This window comes from Gigantopelta aegis, chromosome 1 (assembly GCF_016097555.1).
Source record: "Gigantopelta aegis isolate Gae_Host chromosome 1, Gae_host_genome, whole genome shotgun sequence".
In the NCBI taxonomy this organism is placed as follows: Eukaryota; Metazoa; Mollusca; class Gastropoda; order Neomphalida; family Peltospiridae; genus Gigantopelta; species Gigantopelta aegis.
Window position 1 is genome coordinate 11,080,350 of NC_054699.1, and position 21,040 is coordinate 11,101,389.

The 21,040-nt window shown below is 38.8% G+C and overlaps 1 protein-coding gene across 1 annotated transcript in view; it reads left to right on the plus strand.

Moving 5' to 3' along the window:
- The window catches only part of LOC121370722, a 61,096-nt gene extending 40,317 nt beyond the window's left edge, over nucleotides 1-20,779 (plus strand). The window contains exons 5-8 of the mRNA XM_041496145.1: nucleotides 6,500-6,598; nucleotides 16,395-16,498; nucleotides 17,826-18,361; nucleotides 19,829-20,779. Of these exons, the coding sequence (XP_041352079.1) occupies nucleotides 6,500-6,598; nucleotides 16,395-16,498; nucleotides 17,826-18,361; nucleotides 19,829-19,852 (763 nt within the window). The 3' untranslated portion in view covers nucleotides 19,853-20,779. The remainder of the gene's footprint in view (nucleotides 1-6,499; nucleotides 6,599-16,394; nucleotides 16,499-17,825; nucleotides 18,362-19,828) is intronic.
- The last annotated feature ends 261 nt before the right edge of the window (nucleotides 20,780-21,040 follow it).

Below are 21,040 nucleotides of genomic sequence, written 5' to 3' on the forward strand. Positions count from 1 at the left end.
GCATTACTGCAGGGGCGTAGCGTAATCTGGATCTGGTGGTGGGGGTCGAATATGAACCAAGTGGAACCTTTTTCTATTTTGTTTTTGCACCACCAGAAACTCCATATGTATAAACCTGTATGTTTTAGTTCTGAGAGCGGACCATTTGCTTCAGCGAACCTCCCGAACCCCCCAGCCTAAGCCTTCTGGACATCTAGTTTTCAAAATTTTACGAGGGAGCATACCCCCGAATCCCCTAGAAACTTTGCTTTGCGCTCTCGATCTCAGTCAGGCCTCACAAGGTCTGCGTACGTCCGCCGTGCCTAGAGTTAGGTTTGGTTGTAATTTATTCATGACGTATAAGCACATGGCGACAGCGGGTTTCCTTTCTCAATATCTGTGTGGTATTTAACCATATGTCCGACGCCATATAACCGTAAATAAAATGTGTTGAGTGCGTCGTTAAATAAACCATTTCCTTTCCGTTCCTACAAGCACATGATCAAAACCGATCAATGTAAAAGCTGCCATAAACAATTGGCTTAATACAAGTAAAAGAGAAAAGGATGAAATGAATTCTTTCATTTCACACACCAAATGATGTTTTTGTTTCTTAATTCCTTCACCTTCGAGGGGACGAGACGTAGCCTAGTGGTAAAGCGCTCGCTTGATGCGCGGTCGATTTGGGATCGATCCCCGTCAGTAGACCCATTGGGCTATTTCTCGCTCCAGCCAGTGCACCACGACTGGTACATCAAAGGCCGTGGTATGTGCTATCTTGTCTATGGGATGGTGCATATAAAAGATCCCTTGCTGCTAATCGAAAAGAATAACCCATGATGTGGCGACAGAGGGTTTCCTCTCAATATCTGTGTGGTCTTTAACCATATGTCCGACGCTGTATACCCGTAAATAAAATGTGTTGAGTGCGTCGTTAAATAAAACATCTCCTTCCTTCCATATAACCGAAAATAAAATGTGTTGAGTGCGTCATTAAATAAAACATTTCCTTCCTTCCTTCCTTCACCTTCAACATCACGTAAACGAAATTCAAATTCTCGTCAGCACAACTAGCAAGACTTCGCCTTAAAAAACGTGCCAGTACCAGTATTGTGACCATTATCATGCAAGGTCGGATTTAGGGAAGTGGACGAACACAATCCACCCCACATCCGCTGATGCTAACACATTTTCACATTGCAGTACTATGCTACAAATATAGATTTCCAAGAAAAGTGTAGACATTAAGGGTCCGCTGATTGATATACAGACTCTCCCCACCCCTCTATAAAGCGTTTTCTTGATGCGCAGTCGGTCTGGGATTGATCCCCGTCGGTGGACCCATTGGGCTATTTCTCGCTCCAGCCAGTGCACCACGACAGGTATATCAAAGACTGTGGTATGTGCTCAGGGGTTTCCCCAGGACCGTTATGCGTAGCGGCCCGACACGCCTTGGTCCGTAAAGTAAGCGCGTGGAAGCGCCTTAAATCAATTGCCGCTAAGCCTTTGATTTGAAGTGCTTTAGAAAAAAAAATTCACAAGTACGAGCGTGGAAGTCGACTACCTCTTGCAAACAACTTGTGTGCCAGTATACCAAGCACACCTAATTACTATGACAGGTAAAACACCTAACAATGGACCAGTCGTCTGCTCACAATTGGTGTTTGGTAATTTTACCACATCTACTGGGACCGCTAATCCGTCAGGAAGGCGCTTACGCGTAACTGTTCTGTTCTGTTGGCAATCAATCATTTCTATCCTAACACCCCCTTCCCAAAACTCCCACATACTGAAAACATCCAAGGCTCGCGCTGTCGGTAGCCAAATTAGCCAATCTAATTAAAATTAGCTCCACTATTACATGTGGATCTAATAGCAGCCAGTTGGAGCTCATGTCCACTTGCAGAATCAAGCTAGTGATTTAAAAATAATTTGAAAACATTCCGAATTATCCTGAGGGTATACGATATGTTTCGTGTGAATTACGATTGCCTTATTTAGACCAGTAGAACTAATTGTAATCAGATTGCTAACAACACTGCGTAGTCCCCAATGTCCAGGTAACATTTCGTCTGTAAATAATAATTTAAATATTGACCAATCACACTTCGCATTTTCTAACGTTATTTGGGAGCATACAAATTCTAAAAATATCAGGCGAGTCTATTTTAGTGGCCGCTGTACAGCGAACCATACCAATACGTACGGGATGGGTTATCAGTCTTCAATTTTACATTAAAAATTATTTATTTATTTATATAAAAACCCCAACTAAATTAGTCTTCAGTTTTACATTACAAATTATTTATTTTATAAAATAAAACATGTTTTAAGGCATTCGTAATTCACACGAAACATGTCGTATACCCTCAGGATAATTCGGAATGTTTTCAAATTATTTTTAAATCACTGGCATGATTCTACAAGTAAGGTTTTGATTAGTGGACATAAGCTACAACTGGCTGCTGTTAGATCCACATGTAATAGTGGAGCTAATTTTAATTAGATTGCAAATTAGCCATTGGCTAATTAAAAATCATTGTTTTATAAATGGCTAATAAAATCTGCAATTGGCTAAAATTTTGGCTAAGCCATTTTCTATCTTCTGATGTGAACAAACGGTTACATAATCTATCCGACAGCTCAAACATAATAATAATACCAAATATTTAATTAGCGTAATGGCGATCTCGCGACCGGTAACGAGAAAATCCAGAATACAGCGTAGGCGTTATGATGTTTTGTTTATTTTAATAATCACTGTTATTAATTTTAACCGCATGCATTCGACATGTATGACAGCAATGTGACGGTAATTCAATGTCTGGAAGATCCGTAACTTGTTATTTTAACTTTGTAAAGTCTTTGAACCAAAGTAATAAAAACAAACCGACAATGCGTAACAATTTGAATACACATGCCAGTTCAGGGCCGAAAGACATGTAGGCTATCCCAAGAGCTGAGTTCAGCCAGGTCGAGCGAAAACCAAACATTCGCTACACTGGTTTGTACGCTTCACGATAAACCAAAATGGACACGACGGACACCAATCAAATAGTTCGCGAACGTTAGGAAGAACGTTCGTTGGCTGAACCGAGGAAAGCTCTCGACGCGAATATACGTCAAGCTTCGGAGTCAGTTGACACCCATGTGTCACCGTCGCGGACATTGAACAATACAATTACACAGAAGTAAATCTTTATGTAAATTTGTAGAAAAACAATAGTTGTTTGCATCAATGAATACCTAACGGCAGTTTCATTTATTTCCTTTCTCTTTGTTAATGTTGTACCTATGTTCGAGAGATCGCGATCGCGGGAAATGAGCATGCAGTATTTATACAAATTGCAGTTAAACGTACACTGAATTAGTTTACAATAATCATATTTGTGAGATAATGTTAGATATATATTTGTAAGACTGTGAGGTGACATTTAATAAGTTAGCTGGATTAAAAAAAATGTTTTAATTTTATTAACTTTTTTTTTTTTTTTTTTTTTTTTTTTTATAAATGGAATATACTGTGAAGTCGGCATTCTTAGCCTAGGTACTAGGTGTATTTTACAAGCAGAAATCACAAGAAGCATTTAACACGACGCTGAAATCAACAGCAACGACATTGCACAAATTATGAAATTGTTGGGGGTGGGGAACTGATGGGTTACTTTAAAAAAAAGAGCATGATTAGCTGGATTGAAGGCAAACACTTAACTGTTTTCAACCCACTACCCCACTTATGTTGGCTTGATTTGTGTTATACTGATGCTAAAAATGTAAGCGCCCTAAAAAAAATCCTGGGGAAAGGCCTGTGTGCTATCCTGTCTGTGGGATGGTGCGCATATAAAAGACCCCTTGCTGCTAATCGAAAAGAGTAGCCCATGAAGTGGCGACAGCGGGTTTCCTCTCTCAATATTTGTGTGGACCGTAACCATATGTCCGACGCCATATAACCGAAAATAAAATGTGTTGAGTGCATAAAAAATAAATATTTCCTTCCTTCCTTCCTCCCTACTCCTCCCCCACAGTCCAGGACCACCCTACGCCACTGCTGGGGAGGCTGTAGTAAGCACAGACTATAGAACACAAGATTTGACCTGCTAGTACCAAACGTAGAGAAAGACAATAATAGACGATTGCGTATCTAAGTACGTCTGACGCGATGCGATGACGATTAGCTGCTAACGCCACTTAACCCCGTCGTGAGGTCAGCGCCAGTGTTTAGTTTGCGTAACAGGGGAGCTTTGTACGTCGAGACATTCGATAACCACTCATTTACACTACACAGTATGCGACACGAATAGTCTGTGCGCACACTGGGTTTTCAACTGAAGGGTGTATACTACCAAATAAAATCCCATAGACGACAATAGTAATATATGTGGCTAAAACTCCTATCTGCAGCGTATCAATCGACATAAACGCCACGGATATAAATACTACCACGCCTCAACCTTAACGTGAATCAAAAAACAAATTGGGGGTCAAGCTGCTCATTTCTGAGATAACGGGTAGCATCTATGACTGCCCCAGTTCCGCACAACATTTGAGTAATCTTTTTTACAGGTAACCCATACATGCTTCAAGAACAAGGCTACTTGACACAGTGGTACTAGTTCAAATAAAATTGTATACATTTTTTATCCTGATGAAACTTCTTTTTTTTTTTACAACCGACGCACTCACTTTTATCACCAATCACAGGACTTGTGGTGTTCACTTCTCTATCACAAGTTCGGTGCACCTCTAACTTTGACCCAGCCGGAAGTTATTTGTAGTAGTACTACCTGAATACTAATCAAGTGCGGAATGCACCGGCCTTGATTTTCTAAGACTAGTAGGTGTCGGGTTTGAGTCTTTCCCCCGTCCCAATCAAAGGTAATGGTGTGTCCTGCCTTGTCTATATGGATATACATGTAACAGAATCCCTTGCTACTAAAACAATGTAGCAGGTATGTCAGATCCGTGGTATGTGTTGTCCTGTCTTTGGGAAAGTGCATATATATTTTTATTTTTGCTGCTAATGGGAAAATGTAGCGGATTTGTCAAAGTCAGGGTAAGTGATGTCCTGCCTCTGGGAAGGTGACAGGGTTTCCACAGTCATGAAATCTTAGAAAAACATGGAAATAAAGCTGTCATGGAAAGTCGTGGAATAGTCATGGAATTTTGTTCTTGTTCAAAAGAAAGAACGAATAGGAATGAGCACCAGGGTTAGAGTGGACGCCACTGTATAACTTAATTGGTTTAGCATCATGGCTATTGCAGACTTTCAGTTTATTCATTTTAACAATGCAATATTAAATTCTCTTATATGTGCATTTGTGGTTTGGGGCCCATTGGGCTATTTCTCGTTCACACCAGTTCACCACGGCTGGTATATCAAAGGCCGTGGTATGTGCTTTTCTGTCTGTGGGAAAATGCATATAAAAGAGCCCTTGCTGCATTAGTAAAAATGTAGCGGGTTTCCTCTGATGACTACAAGTCATAATTACCAATTGTTTGACATCCAATAGCCGATGATTAATTAATCAATATGCTCCAGTGGTCAAAATGTGATCTCGTTGACAGCTCAAAACTGGAAGTTGGAACGAATATGGCATTCATTGCACTCTTGGCCCATTGGCATTAAGCTGCGTATAGTTGCTCTTTAGTTGTAGTGTCTGGTGGTTGTCTGCAGGTGATGACGCTTTCCAGTTAGTGTGCAGTGAAGTCTGATAAATGCATGAGTGTCTTCAGGATGCTTAAACAGGCTCAGTATGCTAGTTGGTGAATATCAGTGTCAACTTGTGTGATGTTTAATTATGCACTGAGCTACATACTAAGCAGTCACTGCTATTCACGAGAGCATGTCATCACAACAGTACTTATTCCAATGAGCTCTGTCCGATGCTTGTTTTGATTTACAAAACTGGTTTAGAAGTGACAGTCCTCTTTGTGGCGGTACAAGAAGAATGCAATCTCCAGTAAAGGATCTCCTCAGGAGTGGCTGTCCTCCTATAGACGAGGCACTAGATAAAGATTCATGGAATCAACCACTATTTTGCATTGTGCCGAGATACGGCCCTGATCACGTATTACATATTCAGATTCAGGCACTGCGGAAGCAAGTAGACATTGGTGGGGGGGGACTGAGATCGAGCAAGGTTTCTAGGGGCTTCGGGAGTATACTTCCCCGTAAAAGTTTGAAAACTACATGTCCTGAAATGCATTTTCCGGCACTCTACAAGTAAAATCCATGTCTCTTAAGAGTTATTACCAATAATGTTTTTGATTCGGAATTATTTGTACAAAAATAATATATACCACTGCAAATATGACTGTCTTAGCGGTCTAATGTTCGGACTTTTTAAAAAAGTAAGGTTGGTTTTAAGAAAGCCAGTGTAAAATGTAAAATGTTAAGTTGTAACCAATGGGAAAGTTGTGTAATATCAAACGTTTCGTTGATGTATTGTTTTAAATTCGCAGTAATTAATTGCCACCTATTGACCCTATTACATATATACCTCATCATTCTATTTTTCAGGGGCGAAGTTGAAATACAACTTGACCCAAAGGCATATGAAACACAGTTTCCAAACTGGTGGGCAGAAATGAAAACTGTTTTACCGGAACTTGTCCATGAGTAAGTATTTAACGAGCATGTTTTATTTTTTAATGGTGCATAGTACTGGGGCCTATAGTCTGTTCCATCATTTTATACAAATGTTTTATGTAAATAATTTCAGTTTGGTTTGCTGTAAGAAGAAAAGTAAAAGTGTTTTGGAAATAACCCAAAAATACTAGTTTTGTGTGCAATTTACAAATCAGTCGGGTCAGAAATATATAACGTGTAGCAAATTTTACAGTATGAAAAAAGACATTCCCTGTGGGACGGACTATAGATATAAATATGACATTTAATATACAAATAATATTCTTACTTGCAATCCTTATTTGGCCAAACCATCATGTGGATGGACCCTTTCTTTAATCATACCCTATATTGGTTTCAATTACCATTATGTTTATATCTCTACTAAGATGTTCTTTCTACTCTAACATGTTTCTATTTTGCTATATTCTGTGCCATTTTCTATTCGTTTTTTCTCTTCTTATTTGATTTCTCTTAGCTCTTACCTTTTGACAACATTTAATTACCTTTCGTTTCACCTTTTGCGGTATTAACAAGTAACAACACCATTGTCAAAAGACTCATTCGGTTAGTGTTACATGTAACGGTTTTTGATGACTACGCCATTTAAGATTTTCTGAGAGGTAAACAGAGTTACCTATATAAAACTCAAACACTGTCACATTATAAAAAGACGTGATGTTATAAGAAGAGATGTTGAAAACACAAACCAACAATATACAACGTCATTGTAGGTTCCACTGGTCCAAACCAATTCCCATTGCCGATAACATTAACATTTCCATATCAAACTAACATAAGTTGTGTACTATTGTATTAAGCAGTCCGCATTTAGAGAGTGTGGTACCTTCCATTTAGTCTACTTACAGTACAAATGAGTACCAGGTTCGCGTTGCAGGCACGGCGGAGTAGGGGGGACTGTGTGGGCTCTAGCCCCCCCCCCCCCCCAATAATTCTGAATAAAAAATATTATTGATAATAAATCTTAAGGCAAAGATGAATTTTACTTGTAGAATGCAGGAAATTGCATTTCAGTACATATAGTTTTCAAACTTTTACGGGGGAACATACCCCTTAACCCCCTAGAAACTTTTCTTTGCGCCCTCGATCTCAATCAGCCCCCCCCCCCCCCCCCCAATGTCCACTTGCTTCCGCCGTGCCTGCATTGTATTTAAAGAATTCAGAGCATGTTTTAATATCAACCTTCAGTGTTTCATAAAATTTTCCTCCCTAGTTGTTTACTCCATTGGGCTCAACTGTACTGTAGACCAGTAGACCAAATAAAAGCGCATGCGTATGAATTTACGGGGAACAGATATATAGAAAATTATTACACTCGCGTGTAAACCGTGTAAGGATTGTATCCAGACACAGGTTTCGTAAATTCAGTACGACACACTAGCTTGTATAATAGAGATTATTATACGAGCTTGTGTGTCGTACTGTATTTTACGAAACAAGTGTCAGGATTTTTGCATTGCCCGAGCGAGAGCGAGCGTAATACATGAATCCTGGCACGAGCTTCATAAAATTAGTAGGCCTACGATTCACACGCGAGTGTAATAATTTATTTAATATCCATATTATTAGTGTTGTTTTCTTTATGAACAATAAGACCCAACTCAAAATGTTTCAGCCACAATGACGAAATGACGTCATATTTCAAATGCAGTCTGAGCTAGGACTGGAGAAGCAGCGTCATTTTATGATGTCGCTTCCCAAAATTACGTCATTATACTTGTTATTACACGTATGCTTCGTATGGTTATTATTAACTCGGTTATGTTGAACAATATGGATAATAATCTCTATTTATACACGACTAGAGAGGAAAACGATTTGTCTTACAACGAGTGGTTGCCAAATGTATGCAACTAGCGAAAACGAGTTATGTACTTTTGTGAAACAAAACAAAAAGCCTCACCAGTTAATGACGTCATAGACATAAATGACGCAATAAAATGACGTCATAAGTTTATGCTTACTTGGGATACCTGGGTCATGATCTCAGAACAGCCAGTCTTATGAAGTTATGTGTCAGAAGTTTTGGAAGACAACGGGTCATCCCTTACACGGGTAGGTAAGAAAATAGTATCACATTTTAGGAGATGTTTTTACTACGTAAAATATTTCACAGTACATCACTCACTTTGCTCAGTCTATAGAGCGCGTCTCGCCTGAAGTGTTTTGGGTTATAGGATCGAATCTTCAATGCGGACAAGTTGGGTTTTGTCCCTTCCCAACCAGTTCCTCACAAAAGGCATATCAACATTCATTGTATAGTATGTCCTGCTTGCTGTAAAGTGCATGACAAAGGATTACTTGCTGCCAAAGGGAAAAAATGTAGCGAGTTTCCACGTCAGAATTATCAAATGGCTGACGTCCAATAGCAGATGGTGGATTAATCAATGTCCTCTAGTGGTGTCGTTAAACAAAACTACATTAAGACCATGTGTAATAATTACCAAATGTTTGACATCCAAATGACAGATTAATTAATCGGAGTGTTCTAGTGGTATCGCTAAACAAAACTATATTAAGACCATATGTCAGAATTAGCAAATGTTTGACATCCAAATGACAGATGATTAATTAATCAATGTCCTCTAGTGGTGTCGTTAAACAAAACTACATTAAAACCACGTAAAAACGTTTGAGACCCAATAGGCGATTTTCATTTAATCAATGTGATCTAGTGGTGCCATTAAACAAAACAAGCTTTATGTCTTAACAGTGACACGGAAGTTTATGATTTGGTATAGTGCAACCTGAAACTGATCCTTGGTTACCGTTGTCCTACTGTACAGTGTTTTGTGAATGTTCGCCGGGACTACCAGGACAGTACATAACGGCTTTAGAGGGGAGGGGGAGGGACATTTGTCATCTTGAAAACAATGGAAAAAATAGCTTTTTCAATTCACAAGTGTCCTTGTTGTTTACTTGCAGAAGACCTTTCTTAATCAAGGCCATAGCTACTAGCTAGCGCGGGTGGGGGGGCCATTTTTTTTTTACTGGAGCACATTGATTTATTTTATTTTATCAACGGCTATTGGACGTCAGACATATGGTCATTCTGACACTGTTTTTTAATGGAAACCCGCTGTCATAGGCTACTCTTTTACGACAGGCAACAAGGGATCTTTTATTTGCGCTTCCCACAGGCAGGATAGCACAAACCATGGCCTTTGTTGAACCATTTATGGACCACTGGTCAGTGCAAGTGGTTTACACCTACCCATTGAGCCTTGCGGAGCACCCACTCAGGATTTGGAGTCGGTATCTGGATTAAAAATTCCATGCCTCGACTGGGATCCAAACCCAGTACCTACCAGCCTGTAGACCGATGGCCTAACCACGACGTCCCCGAGGCCGGTTTTTACTGGTTATTGATATTGACATTTTAAGTATGTGACCTCTCTGAAATGACTACAAAACGGTATTTCAGAGCCTCTAGATTAAAAAATATCCAGGGAGGCATGCCCCCGGACTCCCTAGTGTCTTGCGCCTTCCATGCTCGTTCGTTCCAAGAATTCATCTGCCCCCCCTCCCCCACAAACACACACAAATCCTAGCTACGGCCCTGATAATGCGCCACGATTCTTCTTCTTTTCAACCTACTGTACCCTTCCCCAGTTATTTGGGGGTTTCGACGAATCGTACATCTACGACTACCTTTATTAACTTTTAACCAGAGCTGCATTACCGCCTGGACAATGGGGTCTATGGTCACACTGGCCAGTTATAGCAATCTGAAGACAAAAACACAAAAACACTCCTTTGGCTGAACTATTCTGTCTTTGTGCCAGTTTCAATAATGTCAACGGAGAAAAAGAGTAATTTCATGCCAGGCATTTGTAATGTCACGGTGGCTTGAAAAGCAGCGTTACGTTCGAGAGTTATTGGTGACTTGTACTTCTTTATGCCTTTCTGAATGGCTTGTAGTTCTCGCAAGTTTGTTTGGCGTTTAGCATTATGGTGCCGTCTATGTGAGCGCTTGATAAAAGCGTCCATTATTTTCGTACTAAGTAGATATTATGATTGATGACAATGGTGTTAGGAAAGTGAAAACTTCAGATATTAAAAAGTACAAATTGCCATTATGAATTAGGAATGCGCATATGTCTGTCTGTCTGTCTGTCTGTCTGTCTCTCTCTCTCTCTCTCTCTCTCTCTCTCTCTCTCTCTCTCTCTCTCTCTCTCTCTCTCTCTCTCTCTCTCTCTCTTTCGGCGTTTGCCTGTTTTTATGTCTTATATCCCGCCGTCTCTATATATTTGTGTGCTGTGTGTATGATTGTGTGTGTATATGAGACAGCGCGCGGTGGTTTGATTTCAGTACAGTTATCAAACGAACTTTATACATTTTATTTGAAAAATACATCATCCTAAATATTAAAGTTTGAACCGCCTCTGGGGTTGCACAGACTGTTACCACCGCCGGTCGCTACGGGCCCGTACCAGACCCCACCCCCATCCGAAATGTCTGGAAAAAAAAATATATATATTTATGAATGACACATTGTAGCGTGATTAATTGAGCGGTTACTGCAAATCTTCCATAGTGTCTCTTTTCTATAATATGCTTTCAGGTCGACTGAATAGAGCCCAGCGTGTGTGTACATGAAATAGCTATAATTCAAATCTACCTTTAGCGTTAAGCTCTTGGTCCCTAGCCAAAGACCGCCAAAGAATGATATCCATATAGTGTTTAGGCTTTAGAAAACATTTTGACAACTTTTCAGAGCGAAATTATATAAATTCAGGCGCGGTTACAAAGGGTGGAGGGGGGAGGGGTGATGTGTGTACGCTCCGTCTTTCCAAAATACCCTGTGTTTAATGAATGAATATAATGAATTTGTTTTGTTTTAGTGGAGGAAAATATAAAATATTAGTCCGTTAGGTGTGTGTATGTGTGTGTGTGTGTTTTGGGGTGGGGGTTTTTTTGTGGGTTTTTTTTTTTTGGGGGGGGGGGGTCTTTTTTTTTTACCGACGATCAACTTGTATATATCAAGTTTGCCTTTGTAGTTGGTATAGTTGATTTTTAATGTTTGACCTCTACCTAGAAAAATCCTGAAACCGCCCCTATAGTTTATACTATCAGGTTTGTTTCCAACAGATTATTTAGGTTACAGAAATCATCTGAAACACAGAGAGAGAGAGAGAGAGAGAGAGAGAGAGAGAGAGAGAGAGAGAGAGAGAGAGAGGGAGAGAGAGAGGGGGGGGGGGGGGGGGGAGACAGACAGACAGATGAAAGAAAGACAGACAGAGTTAAAAGTTTGTTGAACACCCGACAAAAGTACATTGCCAAACATTTGATAATTGTGACATATAGTACAGTAATGTTGTACGTACGAAAAATATATGTTACAAAATAAAAGACATTTGATATACTGCAAACATTAGTATGATCCGAAACACACTTCATATATAGAGACACTGATGTTCTAAACAAGAAACTGTGTTTAAATATCAGTCGTTAAGAAGGCATTATTAGTCGAAAACACATTACAATGACAACAACCTCGGGACAGTCCCTTTAATTACTCCGGTATCTCAGGTTTCACATGTGTTGTGTTGCCTTGAATCGGTACAATAGTCGTGTATCGATCAAGGCCTGTCTTCTTTGTTAAACGATTGACGGTTCATTTGATCGGAATCCCCGACTCTTCTGTCAATAAAAATTGGATTTGTGGCTCATTCAATGATTTAGTCTGACGGCTGACGCTCTGTCAAAGAGAGGAATGATTTATTCTCACGATCGACTCGGACACACAATCGCGGGGCATTCGTGACCTGGCAAATGTTAACAACCAACACAACAACCAACAGAAGAACCAAAATCCCTTAAGAGTTTGAGCGGGTGAAAGGCGGGAATCACCTAATGCTCGAATCATTTCATGCATTTGTTGGTCAATAAAAGTGATATTAAAGATTATAAGGTGCCTGATCGTTTGAAATACTTGGTTTTATAAGAGACGACTTTGGATCAGAATGATAGCTATTGGCGTTTTAACGCTTCATCTCAACACAAATAGCTTCAAATATGATATATGACGCACAGAATTTATATTTAATGGGATGTCATTAAAGGAGGACGTTTCGAATCCTAGCATTATGTTCAGTTATTTACATTCTCCATTTCTTACATTCTCTTTCTGCATTTGTTACATTCCCCTTTTGCATGTTATAATCTCATTTTGCATTCGTCAAATTTTCTGCATATAAAAGATCCCTTGCTGCTAATAGAAAAGAAAGAAAGAAAGAAAGAAAGAAATGTTTTATTTAACGACGCACCCAACACATTTTATTTACGGTTATATTGCGTCAGACATATGGTTAAGGACCACACAGATTTTGAAAAGAAACCCGCTGTCGCCACATAGGCTACTCTTTTACGACAGGCAGCAAGGGATCTTTTATTTGCGCTTCCCACAGGCAGGATAGCACAAACCATGGCCTTTGTTGAACCAGTTATGGATCACTGGTCGGTGCAAGTGGTTTACACCTACCCATTGAGCCTTGTGGAGCACTTACTCAGGGTTTGGAGTCGGTATCTGGATTAAAAAACCCATGCCTCGACTGGGATCCGAACCCAGTACCTACCAGCCTGTAGACCGATGGCTAACCACGACGCCATCGAGGCCGGTAAAAAACGAAAAGAGTAGACAATTAAGTGGCGACAGCGGGTTTTCTTTCTCAAGATCTGTGTGGTCCTTAACCACATGTCCGACGCCATATAACCGTAAAATAAAATGTGTTGAGTGCGTCGTTAAATAAAACATTTTCTTCGTTCGTTCGTTACATTTTCCTTTTTTTTTTGGTTTGTTACATTCTCATTTTGTTTGTTATATTCTCCTTTTCTATTTCTTACATTCTACTTTTGCATTGTTTCATTCTCATTTTGTGTTTATTACATTCTCCTCCCTACTACATTCTCAATCTGTGTGTTACATTCTCCTTTTGTATAATTTTGTTACATTCTACTTTTGCATTGTGTTTCATTCTCATTTTGTGTTTATTACATTCCCCCTCAACATTCTCAATTTGTTTGTGTTACATTATCCAGTTGTATTTGTTACATTATCGTGTTGTATGTGTCACATTATCCTTTTGTATTTGTTACATTATCCTTCTGCTATTCTCCATTTACATTGTGTTACATTATCGTGTTGTATTTGTTACTTTCTTTTGCGTTTCGTACATTCTCCTTTTGTGTTTGTTAAATTTTCCTTTTGTGTTTGTTACATTCAACGTTTGTGTTTGTTACATTCAATGTTTACATTGTTGCATTCCCTTTTCTGTTTGTTTTATTATCGTGTTTTATTTGTTACAATATCCTTTTGTAGTTGTACATTCTCGTTTTGTGTTTGTTTCTTTCTTTTGTGTTTGTTTCATTCTCGTTTTGCGTTTGTTGTATTTTCGTGCTGTGTTTGTTTCGTTCTCCGTTTTTGTTTGATACATTCTACTTTTGTGTTTGACACATTCACTGTTTGCTTTATTACATTCTCGCTTTGTGTTTATTACATTCAAAGTTTACATTGTATTATATTATCCTTGTTTATTTTTAGCATAATCCTTTTGCTTATGTTACATTCTCCTTTTATTTTTGTAAAATTCCCCTTTTGTGTTTCTTACATTTTCCTTTCTTGTTCGTTACATTCTCCTTTTGTGTTTCTTACATTTTCCTTTTTTGTGTTTCTTACATTTTCCTTTCTTGTTCGTTACGTTCTCCTTTTGTGTTTTTTACATTTTCCTTTTGCATTTATACTTTCTCCCTTTTGTATGTGTTTCATTATCCTTTTGTATGTGTTTCATTATCCCTTTGTATGTGTTTCATCATCCTTTTGTGTTTGTTTCATTATCCTGGGGGTTTTTTTTTTTACATTCTCCTTCTGCATTTGTTGGATTCTCGTTATTTTTTTGTTACATTCTCTTTTTGCCTTTGTTTATATTGTGCCTTTGAATTTGTTACATTCCATTTTTGCGTTTGTTACATTTTTCTTTTTGTGTTTGTTACATTCTCCTTTTTCCTTTTGTTTACATTGTTCTTTTATGTTTGTTTTGTTCTCATTTTGTGTTTGATTCTGGTTTTGTGTTTGTTTGATTCTCGTTTTGTGCTTATTATATTCTTGTGCTGTGTTTGTCACATTCTCCATTTTATGTTTGTAAAATTCTTCTTTTCTGTTTGTTACATTTTCCTTGTTTTGTTCGTTACATTCTCCTTTTGTGTTCGTTACATTCTCCTTTTCCGTTTCTTGTATTCTCCCTTTCTGTTTGTGTCATTCTCGTTTTGCGTTTGTTGTCTCGTTTCGTGTTTTTGTTTGTTTTATTAACCTTTTGTGTTTGCTACGTTCTACTTTTTATCTTTTTTTGTTTTACTTTTTTTTGTCGAGTTTGTTGTATTCTCGTTTTGTGTTTGTTTCAATCTCTTTTTTGTGTATTACATTTTGCTTTTACGTTTGTCACATTCTTCTTTTGAATGTGTTACATTCCACTTGTTTGTTTGTTTCATTCTCATTTTGTGCGTGTTACATTCTGCCAAAGAATTTGTTACATTCCATTTTTGCGTTTGTTATATTTTCCTTTTGTGTTTGTTACATTCTCCTTTTGAATTTGTTCCAGCTCCTTTTGTGTCTGTTACATTCTCCTGTTGAATTTGTTCCAGTTCCTTTTTTGTTTGTTTCATTCTCCTGTTGAATTTGTTCCAGTTCCTTTTTTGTGTTTGTTTCATTCTCCTGTTGAATTTGTTCCAGTTCCTTTTTTGTTTGTTTCATTCTTCTGTTGAATTTGTTCCAGTTCCTTTTTTGTTTGTTTCATTCTCCTGTTGAATTTGTTCCAGCTCGTTTTGTGTTTGTTTCATTCTCCTGTTGAATTCGTTCCAGCTCGTTTTGTGTTTGTTTCATTCTCCTGTTGAATTCGTTCCAGCTCGTTTTGTGTTTGTTTCATTCTCCTGTTGAATTTGTTCCAGTTCCTTTTTTGTGTTTGTTTCATTCTCCTGTTGAATTTGTTCCAGTTCCTTTTTTGTGTTTGTTTCATTCTCCTGTTGAATTTGTTCCAGCTCGTTTTGTGTTTGTTTCATCCTCCTGTTGAATTTGTTCCAGCTCGTTTTGTGTTTGTTTCATTCTCCTGTTGAATTTGTTCCAGCTCGTTTTGTGTTTGTTTCATTCTCCTGTTTAATTTGTTGCATGTGCCTTGTATCGTTTTACTCTGTCGTACCTTTATCCAAAATGTGTTAGTTATGTAGAGTAAAGATGTAAACTACCAAATCAAATCTCAGACCACAATAGTAACATATGTGGCTAAAACTCCTACCTGCAGCGTATCAATCGACACAAACGCCACATATATAAATACCACCACCCCTCACACTTAAAGTGAATCAGAAACAATTGAGGGTCAAGCTGCTCATATTTGAGATAACGGGTAGCGTCTATGACTACCCTAGTTCCGCACACAATTCGAGTACTTTTCACAGGTACCCCATACATGTTTCAAGCAGAAGGCTACTTGACACAGCAGTACTGGATTTTTTGCTCAGATGAAACCTTTTTTTTTACAACCAACATTTATCATCAATCAGAGGACTTGTGGTGTTCAATTCTTTATCAAAGGCTGGGTGCACCTCGAACTTTGACCCAGCCGGAAGTTATTTGGTTTAGTACTACCTTAAGCGGATTTAGCGTCCATTTTCACAGGTTCAAACTAGTGTCTGCCACTGTAATTAGTATTCTGTGTTTATGTTAATTCTCGATTCGATTTTATGTTAATTTTCAATTCGTGTTTGGTTTCAGAGGAGACAAGACTGTAGTGAGACCACCGCACGAGCAGCTGCATCACAGACGAAGAGCGCACAAACCACGTCAGATCTGCCTGCTAGGAGAAAATGAACATATAGGTATATATACAAAAAATAGTGCGCCATATGGAAATTACTACAAGGAAAGGGGCGGGATTTAGCTCAGTCGGTTGAGAGGTCGCCTGAGGTGTTTGTGTCGCAGGATTGAATCACCACAGTAGATCCATTCAAATGATTGGCTTTTTCTCGTTCCAACCAGTGCACCACAACTGGTCAAAGGCCGTGGTATGTGCTTTTCTGTCTGTGGGAAAGTGCATATAAAAGATCCCTTACTGCATTAGGAAAAATGTAGCGGATTTTCTCTGTTGACTACGAGTCAAATTTACCAAATGTTTGACATCCAATAGCCGATGATTAATTAATGTGCTTGAGTGGTGTCGTTAAACAAAACAAACTTTAAATTTTAATATAATAAAAATACAGATACAAGAAAAGTATGGGTGGGTGGTACGGTATAATTATACTGAAATACATAAGTAACGCATTGCGTATTCCCCAGTTTTATATATATATATATATATATATATGTGTGTGTGTGTGTGTCTGTATACACGCACACGCGCACGCACACACACACCACACACACACACACACACACACACACACACACACCAGAATAACAAGATGCACTTCGGATGTACAAAAATTGATATTTATAATAACAAAATGTAAGTAATGTCGGATTTAAATGATCAAAAACGGCTCTAAGAGGGAAAATACGCCATTGTGTTTAAAAACTAGGGTATGTCCCTTTAAGGTGATATAGAACAAAAATGACCTTGAGCGAATAAACGTACATGCAGATATACTGTACAATAAAATGCAAGTTATGTCTGATTTCAATGTTCAAAACACGGCTCTAACAGTGAACAACACGTCGCAGTTTTTAACAACTGGGGTGTGTCCTTTTAAGATAATATAGAACAAAAGTGAACTTCATCAAGTAAAGACCGGCCTCGGTGGCGTCGTGGTTAGGCCATCGGTCTACAGGCTGGTAGGTAATGGGTTCGGATCCCAGTCGAGGCATGGGATTTTTAATCCAGATACCGACTCCAAAACCTGAGTGAGTGCTCCGCAAAGCTCAATGGGTAGGTGTAAACCACTTGCACCGCCAGTGATCTATAACTGGTCCAACAAAGGCCATTTTTTTGTGCTATCCTGTCTGTAAGAAGCGCAAATAAAAGATCCTTTGCTGCTAATCGGAAAGAGTAGCCCATGTAGTGGCAACAGCGGGTTTCGTCTGTGTGGTCCTTAACCATATGTCTGATACCATATAACCGTAAATAAAATGTGTTGAGTGCGTCGTTAAATAAAACATTTCTTTCTTTCATCAAGTAAACTGAAGTTAAATTATTTTGTATTGCAGGTGCTTTGGAAATGGTTCTAGGATTAGAAGACTGTATCGAAACTGCCACCGCCACGGGCACGTGCGAGTTCCTAGTGCTTCGGAAGGACCAATATGACCGGCTCTTCCGGCGGAAGTACGCCACTCAGTCGGTGAACAAACTGAAAGACGACCTAGCAAACAGACTTTGTCTTTACATTCTTAAAACCAGCGTGGCAGAAGGCTCGTTTCTCAGATATCTAAATATGAAACTCGAAGATCCGAGTATCTTGAGGACATTGAAGGAAAATAAAAGTTACAGCAGCCCGAGACGTCAACGTCAGATTCGTAACAAAATGGCAGTCGACAAAACCAGAAACGAAACGATCGCGGAGGTCTTAAAGCGCCTACACATGCGTAGTGACATGGCAACGTCACTTCCGGCTGATGACATGAGCGAGGTGGCCATATCCAATATGAACGGAAGACTTCGGACTTGGCGGGAGAAAACCGGTTTAGTGTTAACGAACGGAACCACGCCCGCCACGATTAAGAATAAATATACATACATGGAAAATGTAAGAGATTTTGCTTTTTTAAAATAGTAATATACTGACATCCAAAAGACACTTTACATGCATCAAATTTAGTAAATATTGTTGCTATATGAAAAGAACTGATTTAAGAACCACCTTACATACACTTTGTATGTATCATGAAGTGCATTGTGACGTTTAGATGTTGAACTTCATGATACTTTCATATCCCACCGTAACGTTTGTTGGTTTTCTATAATACAATTTCAAGCCTTGTAAAGTTTGTTTTGGACGTCAGCGTTGCCAGTATATTTAGCTAATATACAAACTTTTTAAAGGGACATTCCTGAGTTTGCTGCAATGTTTAAGATGTTATCGACTAACAGAAATTTTATCGATTGTAATTACATATCAAATATATTTTTCTGCATATAATATTAGTGGCTGTATATTAAACGTGTTTCTGATAGTTCTAATATTTGTACTAGGTTATTAAATTTCATTTTATTTCCTAAAATATGATTTTTTCGTACGTACGAAATTATTTGAAGACAGAAACCAGTTTGGGCTTCTTACAAATATTAAGACGACCAGAAACACATTGAATATACAGGCACTGATATTCTAAACAAGAAAATATATTTAATACGAAAGTTTAATTGTAGAAATATTTTATTAGTCTGAAACATCTTACAATGGAGCAAACTCAGAATGTCCCTTTAAAACTGTAATATTGTTATTGGCATACTGTGTTGTTAATATTGGTCATCAGTTGTTACATCAAGCATTGAGCGTTAAAACCCATCACATGTTTCCATTAGCAGCAAGGGGTATTTTATACGCGTTTGTACTTTCCTCCAGACATGACAACATATATTATATGGCCTTTGATATACTAGTCGTGGAGTGGCCCATATTTTCGAAACTATCGTAGAGTTACGAAATCGTAAAACCATCGTAGGCGTATGCTGTAGTGACGCCATTGCCTACGAAAACCGGCCTCGGTGGCGTCGTGGCAGGCCATCGGTCTACAGGCTGGTAGGTACTGGGTTCGGATCCCAGTCGAGGCATGGGATTTTTAATCCAGATACCGACTCCAAACCCTGAGTGAGTGCTCCGCAAGGCTCATTGGGTAGGTGTAAACCACTTGCACTGACCAGTGATCCATAACTGGTTCAACAAAGGCCATGGTTTGTGCTATCCTGCCTGTGGGAAGCGCAAATAAAAGATCCCTTGCTGCCAATCGGAAGAGTAGCCCATGTAATGGCGACAGCGGGTTTCCTCTCAAAATCTGTGTGGTCCTTAACCATATGTCTGATGCAATATAACCGTAAATAAAATGTGTTGAGTGCGTCGTTAAATAAAACACTTCTTTCTTTCCATTGCCTACGATGGTTTTACAATTTCATGGCACTAAGATAGCTTCGAAAATCCTTAGCTAAGTTTGGGTGCAAATTAAAACGTCACAGATTCATCATTTTTAATGGTGTTTGTTTTGTCTCTTTTCAGGACATTGCAGAACACGAATCTTGAGAACAAATAGACTAAATGTGATGAGAACAATACACGGGCAATACCGTTAACTAGTTAGAACAGAGGGTTGCCAGACAGGGGCGGATGCAGGATCGTTTCTAGGGAAGGGGTGCCACGTTTCACAAATGGCGCCTACGTTATTCAGGGATGGTGTACAATGTGTAGAACATGTACCCATAGTATCCTAAAGTACAGTATCAGACAATGTAATAATAGTATAATGTCCCTTGTGGTATAATCATTCCCTGAAAGACCAAGCCGACCAAGATATTACATGTCCCTCATTATACAAAATAGTGTATTCCTGGAATAAGCACGTGATTTTTTTTTTTTCAAGAACCCCCAGCACCTACCCCTGGATCCGCGCCTGTCAGACTTTTTAAGAAACGGTATATACCCCTTGTCAGGTTACGATAGTAGCTACGTAACCTTCCCCAATTTTGAAATAAAAAAACGGGTACATCCATACAATTAACATTCCACAACTTGTATGTAATGTCCGATGTATAATAATTAAAAGGACAGACCCTAGTTTTTAAACACTAAGCATATTTTTCACCTAGACCCTAGTTTCAACCCCTAAAAATGGACAATAAGTTTGATTAATGTACAATCCTGTAACAAATTTGGATACAACAGAGTGAAACAAGAGTCTGTGACGTTGAAATCCCTTTAAAACTAGACTAAAACGCGACTCCATAGCGTTTAAAAATAGACTAAAACGCTACTCCATAACCGTTACTCGTCAGAACGTGTACGAATTTGATCAACAGTAAGTGACAGACCCCCAACAGTAAAAGTCTGGTTTGTTTAACGACAATACTAGAACACATTGATTCATTAATCATCGGCTATTGGATGTCAAACATTTGGTAATTTTGACATATAGTCATCATAGGAAAACCCGCTACATTTTTTTCTAATGCAGAAAGGGATCTTTTATATGCACTTTCCCACAGACAGGATAGCACATACCACCGCCTTTGATGTGCCAGTCGTGGTATACTGGCTGGATCGAGAAATAGTCCAGTGGGCCCACCGACAGTGATCGATGACCTCCAACAGTAAGTCCGTAATAAAAAAAAACCTTTAATAATCAGTTTGTCTTCTTGTGCTAGCGAGATTTGTCGCTACGACAGTACCAATATCCGTTGGCGGTCCCACACAGTGTGAGTGATCAGAAAACCA